The following is a 15,278-nucleotide window of genomic DNA, read 5'->3' as shown; positions in this document are numbered from 1 at the left end:
CTGCAGCAACACCAAATCTCCAACCCACTGGGCTAGGCCAGGGATTGAAACTGCACCACCACAGAGAAAATGCCGGCCTCTTAACCCACTGCACCACTGCAGGAACTCTAATAAAATAAATTTTTAAAAAACTAAATAAAAGTAACAAAAAAGATTTTTTTTTTAATTTAAAAGAAAAAAAGCCAATTTCTTGGGTAAAAAATGTATAAACAAAAAGTCCTTTTTTGAAACAAGCTTTATTTTCAATGCTATTTAGTTCTAAAAGCCTGCCTATTTGTTTTTCCTCGCACCAGGTTACCTACAAGTCAGGATTTCGAAAACCACAACAAACAAATCCAACACCTGTGGAATCTGAGCCCTGACCACCAGCATGTCATTTTGGCAATTAAACCAGGACTTCCTTCCAAGAAGCTTCTGTGCAAAATATTGTATTTCCTCAAATGAGGCTTACTGTTTTGCAACCTTGAAACTACCCACCAACAAAGCACACCCCAAAAACCCAAGCTTTCAGGACTGGGTCCCAATATCACCACAAAAATCATTCTAAAAACTGTACAATGAATGGCCCCCAAAGTTACTTTAATAGAGGGCTTGAAAGCAAGGCAAAATTTCTCATAAAATCCCCATCCTTCCCTGCCAACTGTTCTATACCTCTCTTCCGTGGGGATCAGTTATACTTCACCCTTCAAGTCCTGGGGACAACCTCAGTGGCACAGAGTGACTGAGCAGAGCCCGTCGGAATAGGGATGAAGTTTGGACCCAGACCCAGCAACACTGAACTTGCTTGTTCCTCATAAATGCAGCCCCATAAGAGGGTGCATTAAACTTAAAGGCCAACCTTTCTGCATCAAATCCGTGGATAAAAAATATTTTTCAAAATCTGTATAATTTGAACCAGTTAGTATGGTTATTAAAAACAAACCAAGAAACACCCAGAAATGGGGTTCCAGTGAAAGCTTGGTAAAGGAGGGATTCTGATCTGATGAAACAATCTAGATTTGGTCTTTTATCTCTGGGGAATGCCAGTTATCACAGCCCCATGCATAAGCCCTCCTCAAACTCTTTTAGTAGACAGCATTTCAGTGCAGAGATCAAAGTGAAAATATCTTTGAAAAGAAAACAGTGACATGGCTGGGAAACTGTGTGCATCTTGCTGAACATTTTTTCCACCCACCACATGCTTGGGTTTTCTGGGAAGGTCACCAGTTTTCCAATCAAAATATTCTTGAAGTCGTCAGGAACAGAGGAAGAGAGACTCAGCATCTGAGAAGCTGTGTTCCTGGTTCCATATCTGGAGCTCAGGAGCCAAAGAGCCTGGAAGAGTCAGAGAGAAGACACATCCATGAGAATGGAAAGTGTTGCTATGAAAATACTTTCTGGAAATATTTTCTGGTTACTATTATTCAGATTATTTTACATAATTTTCTGAGTTTATACAAGTAACTCTTCTGTCACACAATATAAACACAATCAACACTCCCAAAGTGCACACTTAAAAAAAAAGTAACCCTTTTAAAAAGTATCTACTTCCTATGAATCTGGAACAAATTATCTTAGCCTACTCTCCACTACCGCAAGCCAGTGGTGACGATCATAAATAAAAAAAGACCTTTGGGGAGTTACCGTGTGGCTCAGGAGGTTAAGGACCTGGCATCATCACTGCAGTGGCTTGGGTCACTGCTGTGACACACGTTTGAGCCCTGCCCAGGAACTTCCATATGCCTTGGAAAAAAGACCTGTGGGTAGACAATTACTAGGCTTAACTCTGTCCATTGGAGAAAAATTGGAGTAGAAAAGGCCAATAAACTGTATAAAGGGTCCATGAAATTTGGGAATGGGTACATAGGCCTAAGGGGGTTATGACATAGGCCTAAGGGGAAAACCATAGAGTTGTTAAAAAGAGACACAGCTGACCCTTGAACAATAGGGGTTTGAACTGTATGGGCCCACTTCTATGCGGATTTTTTTTTTTTTCAGTAGTAAACACTGCAGTATGGCACAATCCAAGGTTGGTTGAATCTGTGGATACAGGGCTGTGGACATGGAGGGCCGACTGTAAAGTTATTCTTGGATTTTTGACTGAGGAGAGGGTGGGCTCCCCAAACCCCCGTGTTGTTCAAGGGTCAATTGTATACAGGTGCTCTCTATATTATTTCTGTAACATTTCTATAAATCTAAACACTTTTCAAAATAAAAATGTTATTTGGAAAAAATAATAACAGATGGTGCAGGAACAACTGGGTCACCACATGCAAAATAATGAAGTCAGATCTCTATCTCAAACCTGCATCTCCACGGATACTAGTTGGATTCTTAACCCCCTGAGCCACAATGGGAACTGGAACATCAGGTGTACATCTTTGTTACCTTGGGTTAGGCAATAATTTCTTAGCTATAACACAAAAAGCACAAGCAACAAAAGAAAAAAGAGATACGCTGGACTTCATCAAAACTGTAGAATTTTGACACCAAAACAAGTGACACCATGAAGAAAATGAAAAGACAATCCACCAAATGGGAGAAAATACTTGCCAATCACATATCTGATAAGGGGCTGATATCCAGAATGTAAAAAGAACTCCTACAACTCAATAATAGACCAACTGATAAAATGGGCAAGGGATCTCCATAGGTATTTCACCAAAGACATAATGGCCAATAAGGACATGAAAGTTCAATGCCATGAACCATCGCACAAATTCAAGTCAACTTTCACATCCATTAGGATGGTTATAAGCAAAAAGACTGATAATAACCAGCGTTGGCAAGGATGTGGGGAAACTGGAACTGTCATACACTGCCCGCGGGAATGTAAATTGCTGCAGCTACTTTGGAAAATAGGCTGGCTGTTCCTCAAAAGGATAAATATAGTTACCATATGACCCAGCAATTCTACTACTGGTATACACCAGAGAACTGAAAACTTAAGTGCACAAAGACTTGTACATGAATGTTCATATCAGCATTATTCAAAACAGCCCAAAGATGGAAACATCTCAAAAATCTATCAATTGATAAGCAGATAAACAGACAAAAGCTTTCTTTGCTCATGGCATGTGCTCAAAGTGCCGGCCTAAGTCAGGGATCTGCAAGAAGCCACACAGTAAGTAGTTGAGGCTTTGCAAGCCTGTCAAAATGGTGCAGTCTTGCTACTGCAGTGCAAAGGCTGTGACAGACATGGGCATGATCCGTTCATGAAAACTTCATTCATGAAAACAAGCAGAGGGTAGACCTGGCCCATGGGCTGTGGTTTGCTGACCCCTGACCAAAGTGGTTATGCTGGCATCAGGAACTCTCAATCCAAGTAGACCTGGATGCTCCTAGAAATCAAAATCAGGATACTGGGCTACTGGCTAAACTAGCCTTGGGCTGAGCAGGGAGGTCACAAAGCCTGAGGCTACCATCCTGGTCATAGGCCTGCAAATGAATAGTGAAGGAAGCCAGGTGAGTAAGAGGGAATGATGAAGCCAAGGGACAGAAAAGAGCCAAATGATGAAAACCCACTAAATTTTTCCCTTCACATATGCTGTTTCTGGTGCTACCATGCCTCTCTCCATCTCTGCAAATGGCAGGCTTCCTCTCATTCTTTAGGCTTTTTTTTTTTTTTTTTTTTTCATTTTACAGCTGCACCTGTGGCATATGGACACTTCCAGGCTAGGGGTCGAATCGGAGCTATGGTTGCTATCCTACACCACAGCCACAGCCATGCCAGATCCAAGCCATGTCTGCAACCTACACTGCAGCTGTGGCAATGCTAGGTCCTTAACCCACTGAAGGAGGCCAGGGATTGAACCTACATCTTCAGGACACTATGTCAGAATCCTAACCCACTGAGCCACAATGAGAACTCGCTGGTTCTTTAGGTCTTAATTTCATTTGAATGGCACCTTTTCAGAAAGCATCTCCCTGACCTTCCTAAACTGGGGGAAGCCCTGACCCATTCTCCATCTCACAATTGATATTCTCCCCCATTTGTTTATGTCCCCGTTACACTGTGTATTTGCTAATGGCAGGGACTGTGGTTGTTTTGGGCTCAACCGTAATCCCAGAGCACAGCCGTCAAAAGACAGTGGTAAATAAATGAATGGATGGGTGGGAATCTAAAGAGACAAAGGCTAAAGAAGCCCCTAAAGCTTCTACTTCCCATGAGGACTAGCTGTACTTCCTACACTCTCATGCAAATTTTTTGATATCTTCATGAGCCCTCTGTAACTAGGCAGGCGTCATCCAAGCTCCCAAATAGGGCCTCTCTGGGTGTACATTACAGTCATCATTCTGGGATCTAAAATATTTTCCATGGACACAAAAACCCCTCCCCCCTCAATCTCTTAAACCCTAGAATCATCCCCTCAAACCAACCATTGGGCTGGCACAAGGACAGCCCAGCAACCACAAATTAAGCATCTCAATGACTTGGCCCAGCCAACTTTTCATTCTCTTCATCTTTAGGGGAAGCAGACAGGGATGGGCCCAGCCTGACCTAGAACCCGAGTCTCCTTTTGTGTTTTTCTCTGAGTCTCACAATTCATGAACAGCAATATTGGAATTATGGCCCTGACACTGAAAGGGCATACTGGATTTTTTTAGCCTAATGAGAAAATAAAAATAGGCATTAAAAAAGGTTAAACAGGAGTTCCTAAACAAGTCTGACTAGAAACATGAGGTTGCAGGTTCGATCCCTGGCCTTACTCATTGGGTTAAGGATCCAGTGTTGCCATGAGCTGTGGTGTAGGTCACAGAAGCAGCTTGGATCCCATATTGCTGTGGCTGTGGTGTAGGCCAACAGCTATAGCTCCAATTGGACCCCTAGCCAGGGAACCTCCATATGGCCACAGGTGTGGCCCTATTAACAACAAAAAATAAATAAATAAAAATAAAGGTTAAATAAAATACACTGAATATACTTCTGAATATACTTCTGCTGGTTTCCAGCAGGGAGGGAGCAAGACTCAGCAGCATGCCAGCTGTTCAAGCTGTATTTTCCACTTTGGCAGATACAGAGCACAGGCTAAGACAACAGAGCTGGTGAGAGGTAAAGGGGCCGTGGGTTCAGGGGAAGGCCTCTCTTGGCAGCTCCTGCCAAGTGACCGGGCAAAGCTGGGATTTGGAGAATGCCATGTCCCAATCGAAGCTCCAGCCTGGACTGTGGTGACATAGTTTAACTCCTGCAGACTCTGATTTCCTCTCTAGTGTGGAGAGTTCTTCCTTTGAGGGCAGAAAGCATGACGCAAAAGTAAAGAGGCCCGAGAATGACCATCAGGTATGTCATCCTAGAGAATGACATTGAGGATAATGACAATGAATGAGACAGGAGGGCTGGACTTACACAATCATGCAGAACATCATGAAGACATTCCACAGGGCGATGAAGATTCGAAAGTATCTGAGGCTCAGCAAGAACTCCCGGATGTTGTCACCTGGAAAGTCAGAAAGCATTTTCACAAGCAGTGCTAACATTTCTATTGTCACAGCCGCAGTGTGCTTCTGTGGTCTCTGCCTGGCCCATACCCACTGTCCTCAAATTCCAGTGGCAGTGTGGCTTTCCCTTTGGGCTGCCTGTTTCCCAACCCTCCATACTGGGGCTACAGCTGTCACTGACCAAACCCATGACAGCACCAAGCCCCTAATCTCTGGCTCAGGGAAGGGCACATGACCCAAGTCTGCCCAATGAGTCAGCCCTGGGACTTTTGCACTGAATACTGGGAAAGAGGCACTTGCTTTCTGCCAGGCTTGCTGGGCTGGGAAGAGGTAAGCCCAGTCCTCTAGGCAGCGGTCAGCAAACCACGGTCCTTGGGCCAAAGCTGGCCTCTGCTACCTGTTTCTGTATAGCCCATGAGCACAGAATGTTTTTTATATTTTTTAATAGTTTAAAAAAAAATCAACAAAGTTACTTTGTGAGACACAAAACTTACATGAAATTCAAATTTTAGTGTCCATATATGAAGTTTTGTAAAATACAGGCATGCCCATTCATTTACACTTGTCCCTGGCTGCTCTCGACTTAGGAAGTTGTTGCACCAGAGCCTGTATGGCCCACAAAGCCTAAACTATTTATTTACAGAAAAATGTGCCAAGCCCTGCTCTAGTATCACCTCTTGTCAACACAAGCCAGCCTGATGGTAAAGACAACCCAGAAGGAAAAAGAGAGTTGGAGAGGGTCACGTGCTAGAAGGCTGGTTTAAGCCCTGAATCTAGGTTGCTTGAGGACAATTCTATCCTTGGAAATTTCAATTTTCTTTAACCACTTTGAGCTGGTTTTCAGGGTTTACAACTGAAAAAGCATAGTAATCAGGCAAGTATAATGGGAATTCTGCTTTGGTGACAACTTACTCCAGTCCCCTCTGATGCCAAGGAATAGAAACTACTCCAAGAAGAGGCAGTTTGATACATTAAGATGCCAGAGAGTTGGATCCTAGAACCTTCCTCTAGTGTTTTGCATTCATTGCCCAGCCTCTTGAGACTTCCAGAATGAAATAAACGGATACAAATTAGGTAATCTATAAGGGTGTTAACCCAAAGTACAATCTACAGATCAGGGCTGGAACACCAGGCAGGAGCTCAGAAACTTCCACAGCAATACAACATGACAGCTGCCTGGCACTGCTGCACCATCCAAGTGCATGATCAGCACGAGGTCTTGCTGAAAACAGTTTAGTCTAGAATTGTCCAACCCACGCGATTAGCCACATATGGCATAGCCTATGTTAACTGCTGGCCCAGCACAGACTGCAAATATCAGAGGGAGGTCCATCCTCAAAATGTCTGCAAAGTAATGCCTGGCAAGGCCCTTCTCTGAGCCTAGGATCACCAAAACAGGTTCTTTTACCATCAACAAATGCTGACTAAAAGCCACTTGTTCCAGGGAGTATCTGAGTTCAGGGGATACAGGGGAATGAGGTGGGTGCCCCTGCCCACAGGAGAACAAATACTAAACAAGTAACCACACACCTCATAATTACCATAACAAGTGCCATAAGAGCTACAATGGGGGACCCTGAGCTGGCATGTGTCAGGAGGGGGGGTGAGGTCAGAAGTAGAAAGTAGAAAGTACTGGAACTTCGACCTTAAATGTGGGCTGGAGTTTACTGCCCTTCTGCTCAAGTGACCTGCGCCTCTAGGTGCCCCAGTTTCCTCCTGTATAAATGGAGATGATGGGGGACTGGGAAGGCCTTAACACAGTGCCCAGAACACAGGAAGCTCTCAACAAATGCACCCACTATGGTATTAGGGGTCAGTCAGGCAGAGGATGGAGTGGGAAGAGCATTATCTCCAGGGGCAGCAGCCAGCACAGAGTCCCAGCCTGAAAGCCTTGCAGGAGCCCCCAGTTGGAGAGAAGCCACCATTCTGACCATCCTTGTCACCAATGCACCCACCACTTCCAAGCCCAGAGGCCCAACCTCCAACCCACCACAGTTCCAATTCAGATCTACAGTCCACAGCCGCTGGGGATGGTACAGTGCCTTCCATGTAGAGGGTAAGCAATCTATACAGCTGCTGAATGAATGCATGAATGAATGAGTGAACTGTGTAGCCGTGAACATGATGGGCCACATCTCTGAACCTCAGTTTCCTGTAAAAGGTGGGGGGGGGGGGGAATGCTTCTTAGAATGGAGGTGGAGTGAAACACCCAGAGGGAGCACCTAACGAGGCAGCTACTACCCAGCAGGCTGCCAGGGAGGAGAGCTGTCCATCTTCAAATTCACTGCTCCTCAGGGTTCCTACTGTCCTTGTGCAACACTCCATCACAGCACCCACTGCCTTGACTGCAGTGTCACCTCCTCAGAGGGCCTTCCTGCCACACAACCCAGCCGGAGCAGCCACCCCATCACTATCTTCACCTGACACCTTCTCCTTCACTGTCTGTTCTTTGTTTCAGAAGTGTCTGTTCCACCCCATGATAGTGCAACCCAAAGGCAGGAATTTTATTTGTCTTGTGCCCTGCTGGGCCCCCAGCATCCAGCACAGTGGCTGGCACACAGCAGGTGCTCAATAAATGCTTGGAAAACAAATGAATGGATACAACAGGCATGTACAGGTCCCATTAGACTCCAAGTAGTTAAACAAATCAATTCAGCAGGAGGTATAAATTCTAGGGCCTCCATGGGCTGGGCAGATGGAATGACATAAAAATAAGAGGGCTGGGGCTGGGCTGAGGTAGAGGTCACATGCCCTGCTTCAGTGGGGTCCTGCATCTCGACTCCCATTCAATAGGTGCCAAAAGGTCGCCTGAACTCAGTTGTAGAGTGCTCTGATTTTTCTTAAAAATCAGACCTCTGAATTTTTACATGACATCTCCTGATTTACCTGAAAACCAATCTAATTGAAAATTAAACAAACAGGTCCACAGCATGCTGAAAATAATAGCTATTTGTGAGGCTGTTCATTCACTCATTCATTCATTCCTTCATGGTGGGAATCTTCGCACTGCAAGGACACAGAGATGAGCCAAAACAAGCTGGAGCCTCTTCTCTGGAGTGTAAGGTCAAGTGTGAGGGGCGACTTTACCAGATGATAGCACACATAAAGAAAAATTATAACTGTAATAAGTGAGATAAGTGCTGACCTATGCAGGGAGGTCTGGTAGGAGAAAGAAGCGGGTGACAGAAGTGGATAGAAGGAACATCACAAACTCAGGCCCACTACATGCACACGCACATGCGCACACACACACACATACTTAAAAAGAAAACTGGTGCGAAAGAACTGTCTTCGCTGAAATGTACCAATTCCAGAGTTCAGAAAGAAGGCCTTACCTGTGCTCGGTTCTCTCGACTCCTCCCCAAAGCCCTGCGTGTCCTTCTTTTTCCTATAAGGAGAAGCAGACAGCGTCTACTTTCAACAGGACAAAGAAACCGTTTAGTCCCCGGGCCCTGACTCCCAGCTCAGAGGGGAGCTCTAACCTTACCGCTGATTTGCTGTGTGACCTCGCTGTTCAATAATCCTCCCTGCCCCGCCCATCACAGCTATGCCTGCAGCCACGGACGGTGTGGAGAGGGTGGTCCGAAGGTGCCAGATGCGGGGTTGAGGGTACAGGCTAGGGCTAAGAGATTCTTGGGTGATGGGCCTGAGGCTCTCGTGCTTGTGAGCAGAGGGATCTCAGGAGAGTCCGATTTCATGTCGCTGTGGCCTGGAGGGTCACAGGAGGATGGCCCATAATGAAGGCGGGGCCAGAGGGCTGGGACTCGAGGGCAGGGCCCGCGGCGTAGGAAGGGCTCAAGCTCTCGGGGGCGGGGCTACGGGTCCCCCGGATGGAGCTGCGGTCCAACGCGGCCTACTCACAGTTTAAAGTTGAGCACCGCCCCGGCGTTCATCAGCAGCGTCCTGCAGAGGGAGAATACGGTTACATGGGCCGCCCCTCACCCCGTCGGGCCCTCTGGCCCAATCTTCCGGTCCCCCTAATTACCCAAACAGCAGGATGTCCCCGATCATCGTTACGGCCGGAGTGTCCGTCAGAACAGGAAGCGGAAGCCTCTGGGAGGGAGGGGAGAGGAACACGAGCCGACCAATCTCGAAGCAGCTCTGGCAAGGGCTGAGCCAATCAAAGACCAAGGCAGTCAGGGTCCCGCCTGCTGTAGACCAAACCCCCTTCAGAAAGAGAGAGCGCCGCTCCTTGTTGGGGAGGTCCAGAGTGTAACCAAGAAAGGGCGGGGCGGGGTCCTGACGTCTCCCAGGGGCGGAGCCATCTGGGGGCAGACTTGGTTCACCAATTGCGAGCCAGTCGCGCAGGCTTGAGGGACCAGCGCGCTGGAGAACTAGAGCAGCAGCTTCTGTTGTGGGGTTGGGGTCTCGGATGGGGCTTCTGGAGAAACACGGTCCCCTGATCCTTGAACTGCATAGGGGAATGGGTCTTGACAGAGTGGGCTCTCCAGGGCATGGAGGCCCAGATTGATTGGACTCCAAAAGGGCCTCCTCCCGGGCTCCACGGGAGCCGGGATCCCACACTAGACGGGCAGTACCGGGGGCAGGGGTCCCAACTGACCGATTCCCTTGGAAGACGGGGTTCCTTGTGGAGGACAGATGTCATGACTTACAGAGGGCTGAGATCATGACAGCTTTATAGACGACAGGGGTCCTGACTGAAGGGGCCCTTTGGTGCACGGGATTATGGGGTTCACAACTGATCCGGCCCCACGAGGGACGGAGGTCCTCCTGATCTAGGGGCTCCACAGAGACGAGGGTCCTAATCGAGCCCCACGGGAACCGGTCCTTGATGATCCATCCTGCCTGTTGGGCCCTGTGCTGAGCGAATCTCGTCCCCCTACAAAGACAGCTCCCCTGCCCAACTCACACACCACAAGGACCCCTCGAAGCCCACTTCGCTGGGCTGGGGGTCGTGATGGCCGAAGGGACTGACTGTGTGACACTCGACCGACAGGGCTCCGTAGGACAGGATTGTCCCAAGACCCGCTCCGAAGCCAGCGGTAGCCCCTCCTCTCCCGCGGGGGCCGGGTTGGGGGCGGTGCCTGGCGGGCGGGGGCGGGTCCAGCAGCGGGGCGCATTCGCCGGGCCTCGGGCAGCTGGACGCACCCGGCCGGGGGCTGGGGTGCGACCCGTCAGGCGCCATGGAGCTGCTCTCGGCGCTGAGCCTGGGCGAGCTGGCGCTCAGCTTCTCGCGGGTGCCCCTCTTCCCTGTCTTCGACCTTAGCTATTTCATCGTCTCCATTATCTACCTCAAGTATGAGCCAGGTGAGCCTGGGTTGGGGGCTGGAGAGGGCTGGCATTAAAGGGACGGGGGTAAACCCTGGGGGTCTGGAGGAAGAGAAAGGCCTGGATCGTGGAGGGGAGGGGACAGCCCCAGGGCCTGGTTCGGGGGAGCAGGCAGGTGCCGGGATCGTGAGATTCTCCTATTCGGGAGCGGGAAGAGGGTAGGGACTGGAGGGAGGGCAAGGGGAGAAGCCCCTGGGATTGCGGGGCTGGGGGAAGGGAAGCTGATGCAAGCCAGAGGGAAGGAAAGTGATTGTTCAAAGGAGGGGGAGCAGGTACTGGGGAGGAAGCAAGGAGAGAAGGTCTGGGGTCCTGCTGGGTAGGGTCACGTGTGCTTGGGCAAGGGTCGTAGGTCGTGGTGAGGGCACCGGCGGGGGTTGGCGCTCTCGGCCGGGCCAGATGTCCTGGCTGCCCGGAGCCGTGACCTCCCTCCTTGCCCTTGGCGTGAGAAGCCGGAGCGGCAGCTGAGTGTCTATATAAGGGCCGGCTGTGCTGGGGGCTGTGATCAGGCTCAGAGAAAGTGACACCGGTGCCCCCTCCCTGCTGTGGCCATGGAGCCGAAGCTGTGCTAGATCTCCGAGCCCGGCGGGAATTCCTCCAGCTCTGGTCCGGATCCTTTGCACTTACTGAGTAGTACTGGCCCTAGGGCAGGGTGATTTGGGGTCAGCCTCCTCCCACCAGCTGCAGACCCTCAAGGAGAATCGCTGCGCTGGAAGACCCAGCTTCCAGGGTTGTGATGGCAGATGGCCTCCTTAAAAATGCCTTGTATTTTTATACAAGATTCAGGGAGTGGTTTTTTTCCTTTCCTAGTATTTTAATAATTTTAGCACACCAGCAAACTAGAAGGACAACAGGGTTTAGCTTTAGAAAAAAGACCCATTACCCCAAATTTTGTGAACCTCTCCCCTGTTTAAATGTAAATTACCCCTATATTCTCTTCTCAGTGGAAATAGTTTTTCTAAAAAGATGATAAAAATAGACGCTCATATATATTAAAAAAAAATCAAACTGAAAAGCCCAAAGGAAAAAAGAGATGATTACAGTTGACATGGTGGCCACCTTTCCAGACCTCTCTTCTCTGCATGTATACCTCTGTAGTTATGGATGGAAATACATGTCTTATGCAAATAGGACCATACTCTGCCTGCCAAGTGTTTTTTTTTTTTCCATTTTATTTTAGTTCATCCACATGCCAGAGCCTATTTCTTTAAAAGCTCTTCTGGAAAGCAGTTGCTTTGCAAAGCAAAATAAGCTTTATATTGCCTTAGCCTGACACGGGGCTGTATTTCCTACAGATGAATTCCTGGTGGCTCAGGCCAGTCCCCTGGGCAAGTACAGAACCTAATACACATTGGGAAATCTAAAATTGTGGAGGGCAGAAGCCCCATAAAGATGTAGAACACAACTCTCTGGAAGGAAAGAGGTCTCTGGGCTGGCTGGGAGGGTGTGGGAGGGATTGGGACATTCCTGCTGGACTCACAGAGTAAATCATCTGAACTTGAAGTACCAAAGCCTGAAGGTTCCTGAAGGTTGTTCAATGGTTCTGAACCCCAGCTGCACCTTAGAGGCCCCTGGGGGCTCTTAAATCCCCACCTCATCTCTGCTCCAGACCACCTGGATCAGAATATCTAGGATAGGACCCTGGCATGCTCCTGCTTCAAGCTCCCCTCCCCCCAGTGATGCTGTATGCTATCAAGGTTGAGATCCCTTTACCCCATTCAATGTTCAACCCCCTCCTTTCATAACTGGGGGAATCGGAAATAGAGGCTAAACTAATATACATATGCAATGAGTCTGTGGTCCCAAGTAGATGACAGTGTTGGGATTCAAACCCAGGTCTGGAGTTCCCGCTGTGGCGCAACCTGATCTTCGGCATTTTGGGAGCACTGGGCAGGTTCAATCCCCAGCCCAGCACAGTGGATTAAGGATCCAGTGTTGCCACAGCTGTGGCTCAGGTTGCAATTGCGGCTCAGATCTGATCCCTGGCCTGGGAACTACTTATGCCAAGGGGTGGCCAAAAAAGTGGAAAAAAACCCAAAACACCAGGTCTGCTTTATCCCAAGTATCACTACAATTGCTCTGGGGTACATGCCTCCCCTTAGAAAAGGGAGGCATTGGGAGTTCCCGTCCTGGTGCAGTGGTTAATGAATCCAACTAGGAACCATGAGGTTGTGGGTTCAATCCCTGGCCTTGCTCAGTGGGTTAAGGATCCTGCGTTGCCATGAGCTGTGGTGTAGGTTGCAGACGTGGCTCGGATCCTGCATTGCTGCGGCTCTGGCGTAGGTCAATGGCTACAGCTCCAATTCAACCCCTAGCCTGGGAACCTCCATATGCCATGGGAGTGGCCCTAGGAAAAAAAAAAAAAAAAAGAAAAGAAAAGAAAAGGGAGGCATTGGACTTAGCTTTTAACCCCCCAGTTTGGTGTTTCTGAAGTTTTCTTCTTAGAACCCATATGCTGATGCAGGACCAGCTACAGGATCTGCAGGGCCCCTTGTTCAGAAATTAAGAATTTTGAGAGTGAACCTAGCTTGAAGTAATAATCTTCAAATTGGGAGTCAGTTCTGCCTCTAGCAATGAGTACAACACCAGGCTGGTTGCTTTGCTTACATGAGCTTCAGTGAGCCACCTGTGAAATGGCCTCATGAGTAAAATAATCCTGGATTGCCTTTCCTGGCTATTGTGAAGAGCTATTGAGAACTTTGTCAGTAGTGAGGTTTAAGGCACTTGTGAGAAGTAGTAGAATTAATTGTGGAGTTCCCATTGTGGCTTAGCGGAAACAAATCTGACTAGTAACCATGAGGATGCAGGTTCAATCCCTGGCCTCACTCAGTGGGTTACGGATCCAGCATTGCCATGAACTGTGGTATAGTTTGCAGACGGGGTTTGGATCCCACATTGCTGTGGCTGTGACATAGGCTAGCGGCCACAGCTCTGATTTGACCCCTAGCCTGGGAACCTCCATATGCCAAGGGTACAGCCTTAAAAAGACCAAAAAAAAAAATTTTTTTTTTTGTAAGGCATGGGGCAGTTTATTTCCTGGGATGCAAGCATTTTCTGGGTCAAGCTTTCAGTGAGAATCCCAAATGAAGATGAAGCACAAACGACGGTCCTCAGATGAACAGCATCGTGGCCCCTAGTTAAGAAATGCAGAATGCAGGAGTTCCTGCTGTGGTGCAATAGGGTCCATGGTGTCTTTGCAGCGGCAGGGACAAGGGTTCGATCCCCAGCCCAATGCAATGGGTTAAGGATCTGGAGTTGCTACAGCTGTGGCATAGGTCAAAACTCCTACTTGAGGGAGTTCCCGTCGTGGCGCAGTGGTTAACGAATCCGACTAGGAACCATGAGGTTGTGGGTTCTGTCCCTGCCCTTGCTCAGTGGGTTAACGATCCGGCGTTGCCGTGAGCTGTGGTGTAGGTTGCAGACGCGGCTCGAATCCTGCGTTGCTGTGGCTCTGGCGTAGGCTGGTGGCTACAGCTCCGATTGGACCCCTAGCCTGGGAACCATGGCTAGGGGTCCAATATGCCCCCGGAGCGGCCCAAGAAATAGCAACAACAACAACAAAAAGACCAAAAAAAAAAAAAAAAAAAAGAACTCCTACTTGAATTCAGTTCCCGAATTCCCAGGAACTCCCTATGCCTCGGGGTGGCCAAAAAAGAAAAAAAAAAAAAAAATGCAGACTGCCAGGTTCCCCACCCGGAATCTGCATTTGAACAAGATCCCTGTAAACACACTAACATTTGAGAAATGAAGGACTAAAAGAGGCTAGAGCTCCTTAATAGGGCAGGGAGGGCTAGGTCTGGCTCATTTCTAGGACCCCCAGCTCTATGCAAGAAGAGGGGAGGAAGTCATGGATGCTGGCTGCATGACTGAAGGAATGAGTGATGAATGAGTGCGTGGCAATCAATCCTGTCTCCCTTAAGCCCTGACCCAGGCAAAGAGCCTTCCAGACCAGTGGTTCTCAAATATGGTCACAACATTAGATTCACATGGGAAGCTTTTAAGATTTATTGTCCAGGTAGTGCTCCTTCACCAGTACAATCAGAATCGCAGAGAGTGGTACCAGTATCTGTATTTTTTTAAAGTTCCCCAGGTGAGAACTGGCTCTCTACACCAGCGTTTCCCAACCTCAACTCCAGTGATAGAGCCAACTCATTCTCAGTGGTTGGGGCCATCCTGTGAATTTCAGGATGTTTCACAGCATCCCTGGCCTCAACCCAATATATGCTAGTAGCATACCCCAGTTGTGACAACCAAAAATGTCCCCAGACATTGTGTTGCCATGGCTGTGGCACAGGCCTGCAGCTGCAGCTCTTATACGACCCCTAGGCCAGGAAATTCCATATGCTGCAGGTACAGCTGTAAAAAAAGAATCACTGAAAATTACCATCGTGGCTCAGTGGTAACAAACCCCCTAGTATCCATGAGGATGTGTGTTCGATTCCTGGCCTTGCTCAATGGGTTAAGGATCCAGTGAAGCCATGAGCTGTGGTGTAGGTTGCAGAGGCGGCTCAGATCCTGTGTTGCTATAGCTGTGGTGTAGGCCTGGCAGCTGTAGCTCTGCTTTGACCCCTAGA

General features: G+C 48.5%; 2 protein-coding genes across 6 annotated transcripts in view; one reads left to right on the top strand and one right to left on the bottom strand.

Moving 5' to 3' along the window:
- Positions 1–217: 217 nt before the first annotated feature.
- Positions 218–9,463, bottom strand: SMIM7 (small integral membrane protein 7). Its single transcript, NM_001244720.1, is given in 5 exon segments — positions 218–1,314; positions 5,327–5,417; positions 8,754–8,806; positions 9,280–9,321; positions 9,404–9,463. Coding segments are annotated over 5 exon segments (228 nt in total). The 5' UTR covers positions 9,430–9,463; the 3' UTR covers positions 218–1,298.
- Positions 9,464–10,525: 1,062 nt separating this feature from the next.
- TMEM38A (transmembrane protein 38A) overlaps positions 10,526–15,278 on the top strand; it is a 32,981-nt gene continuing 28,228 nt past the window's right edge. For all 5 annotated transcript variants that reach the window (XR_014837458.1, XR_014837456.1, XR_014837455.1 and 2 more), the window contains exon 1: positions 10,526–10,686. Coding sequence is in view for 1 of the 5 variants with exons in the window: in XM_021083580.2 (XP_020939239.1) it covers positions 10,563–10,686 (124 nt within the window). In the remaining 4 variants the exon portion in view is untranslated. The remainder of the gene's footprint in view (positions 10,687–15,278) is intronic.

Source organism: Sus scrofa, chromosome 2 (assembly GCF_054392235.1).
Source record: "Sus scrofa isolate SSC_HxYL_T2T_F1_AM1 chromosome 2, Sscrofa_HxYL_maternal_Yorkshire_Landrace_v2.0, whole genome shotgun sequence".
Lineage (NCBI taxonomy): Eukaryota > Metazoa > Chordata > Mammalia > Artiodactyla > Suidae > Sus > Sus scrofa.
The sequence above is the reverse complement of the archived record's forward strand: the minus strand, read 5'-3'. Positions and strand labels throughout refer to the sequence as shown.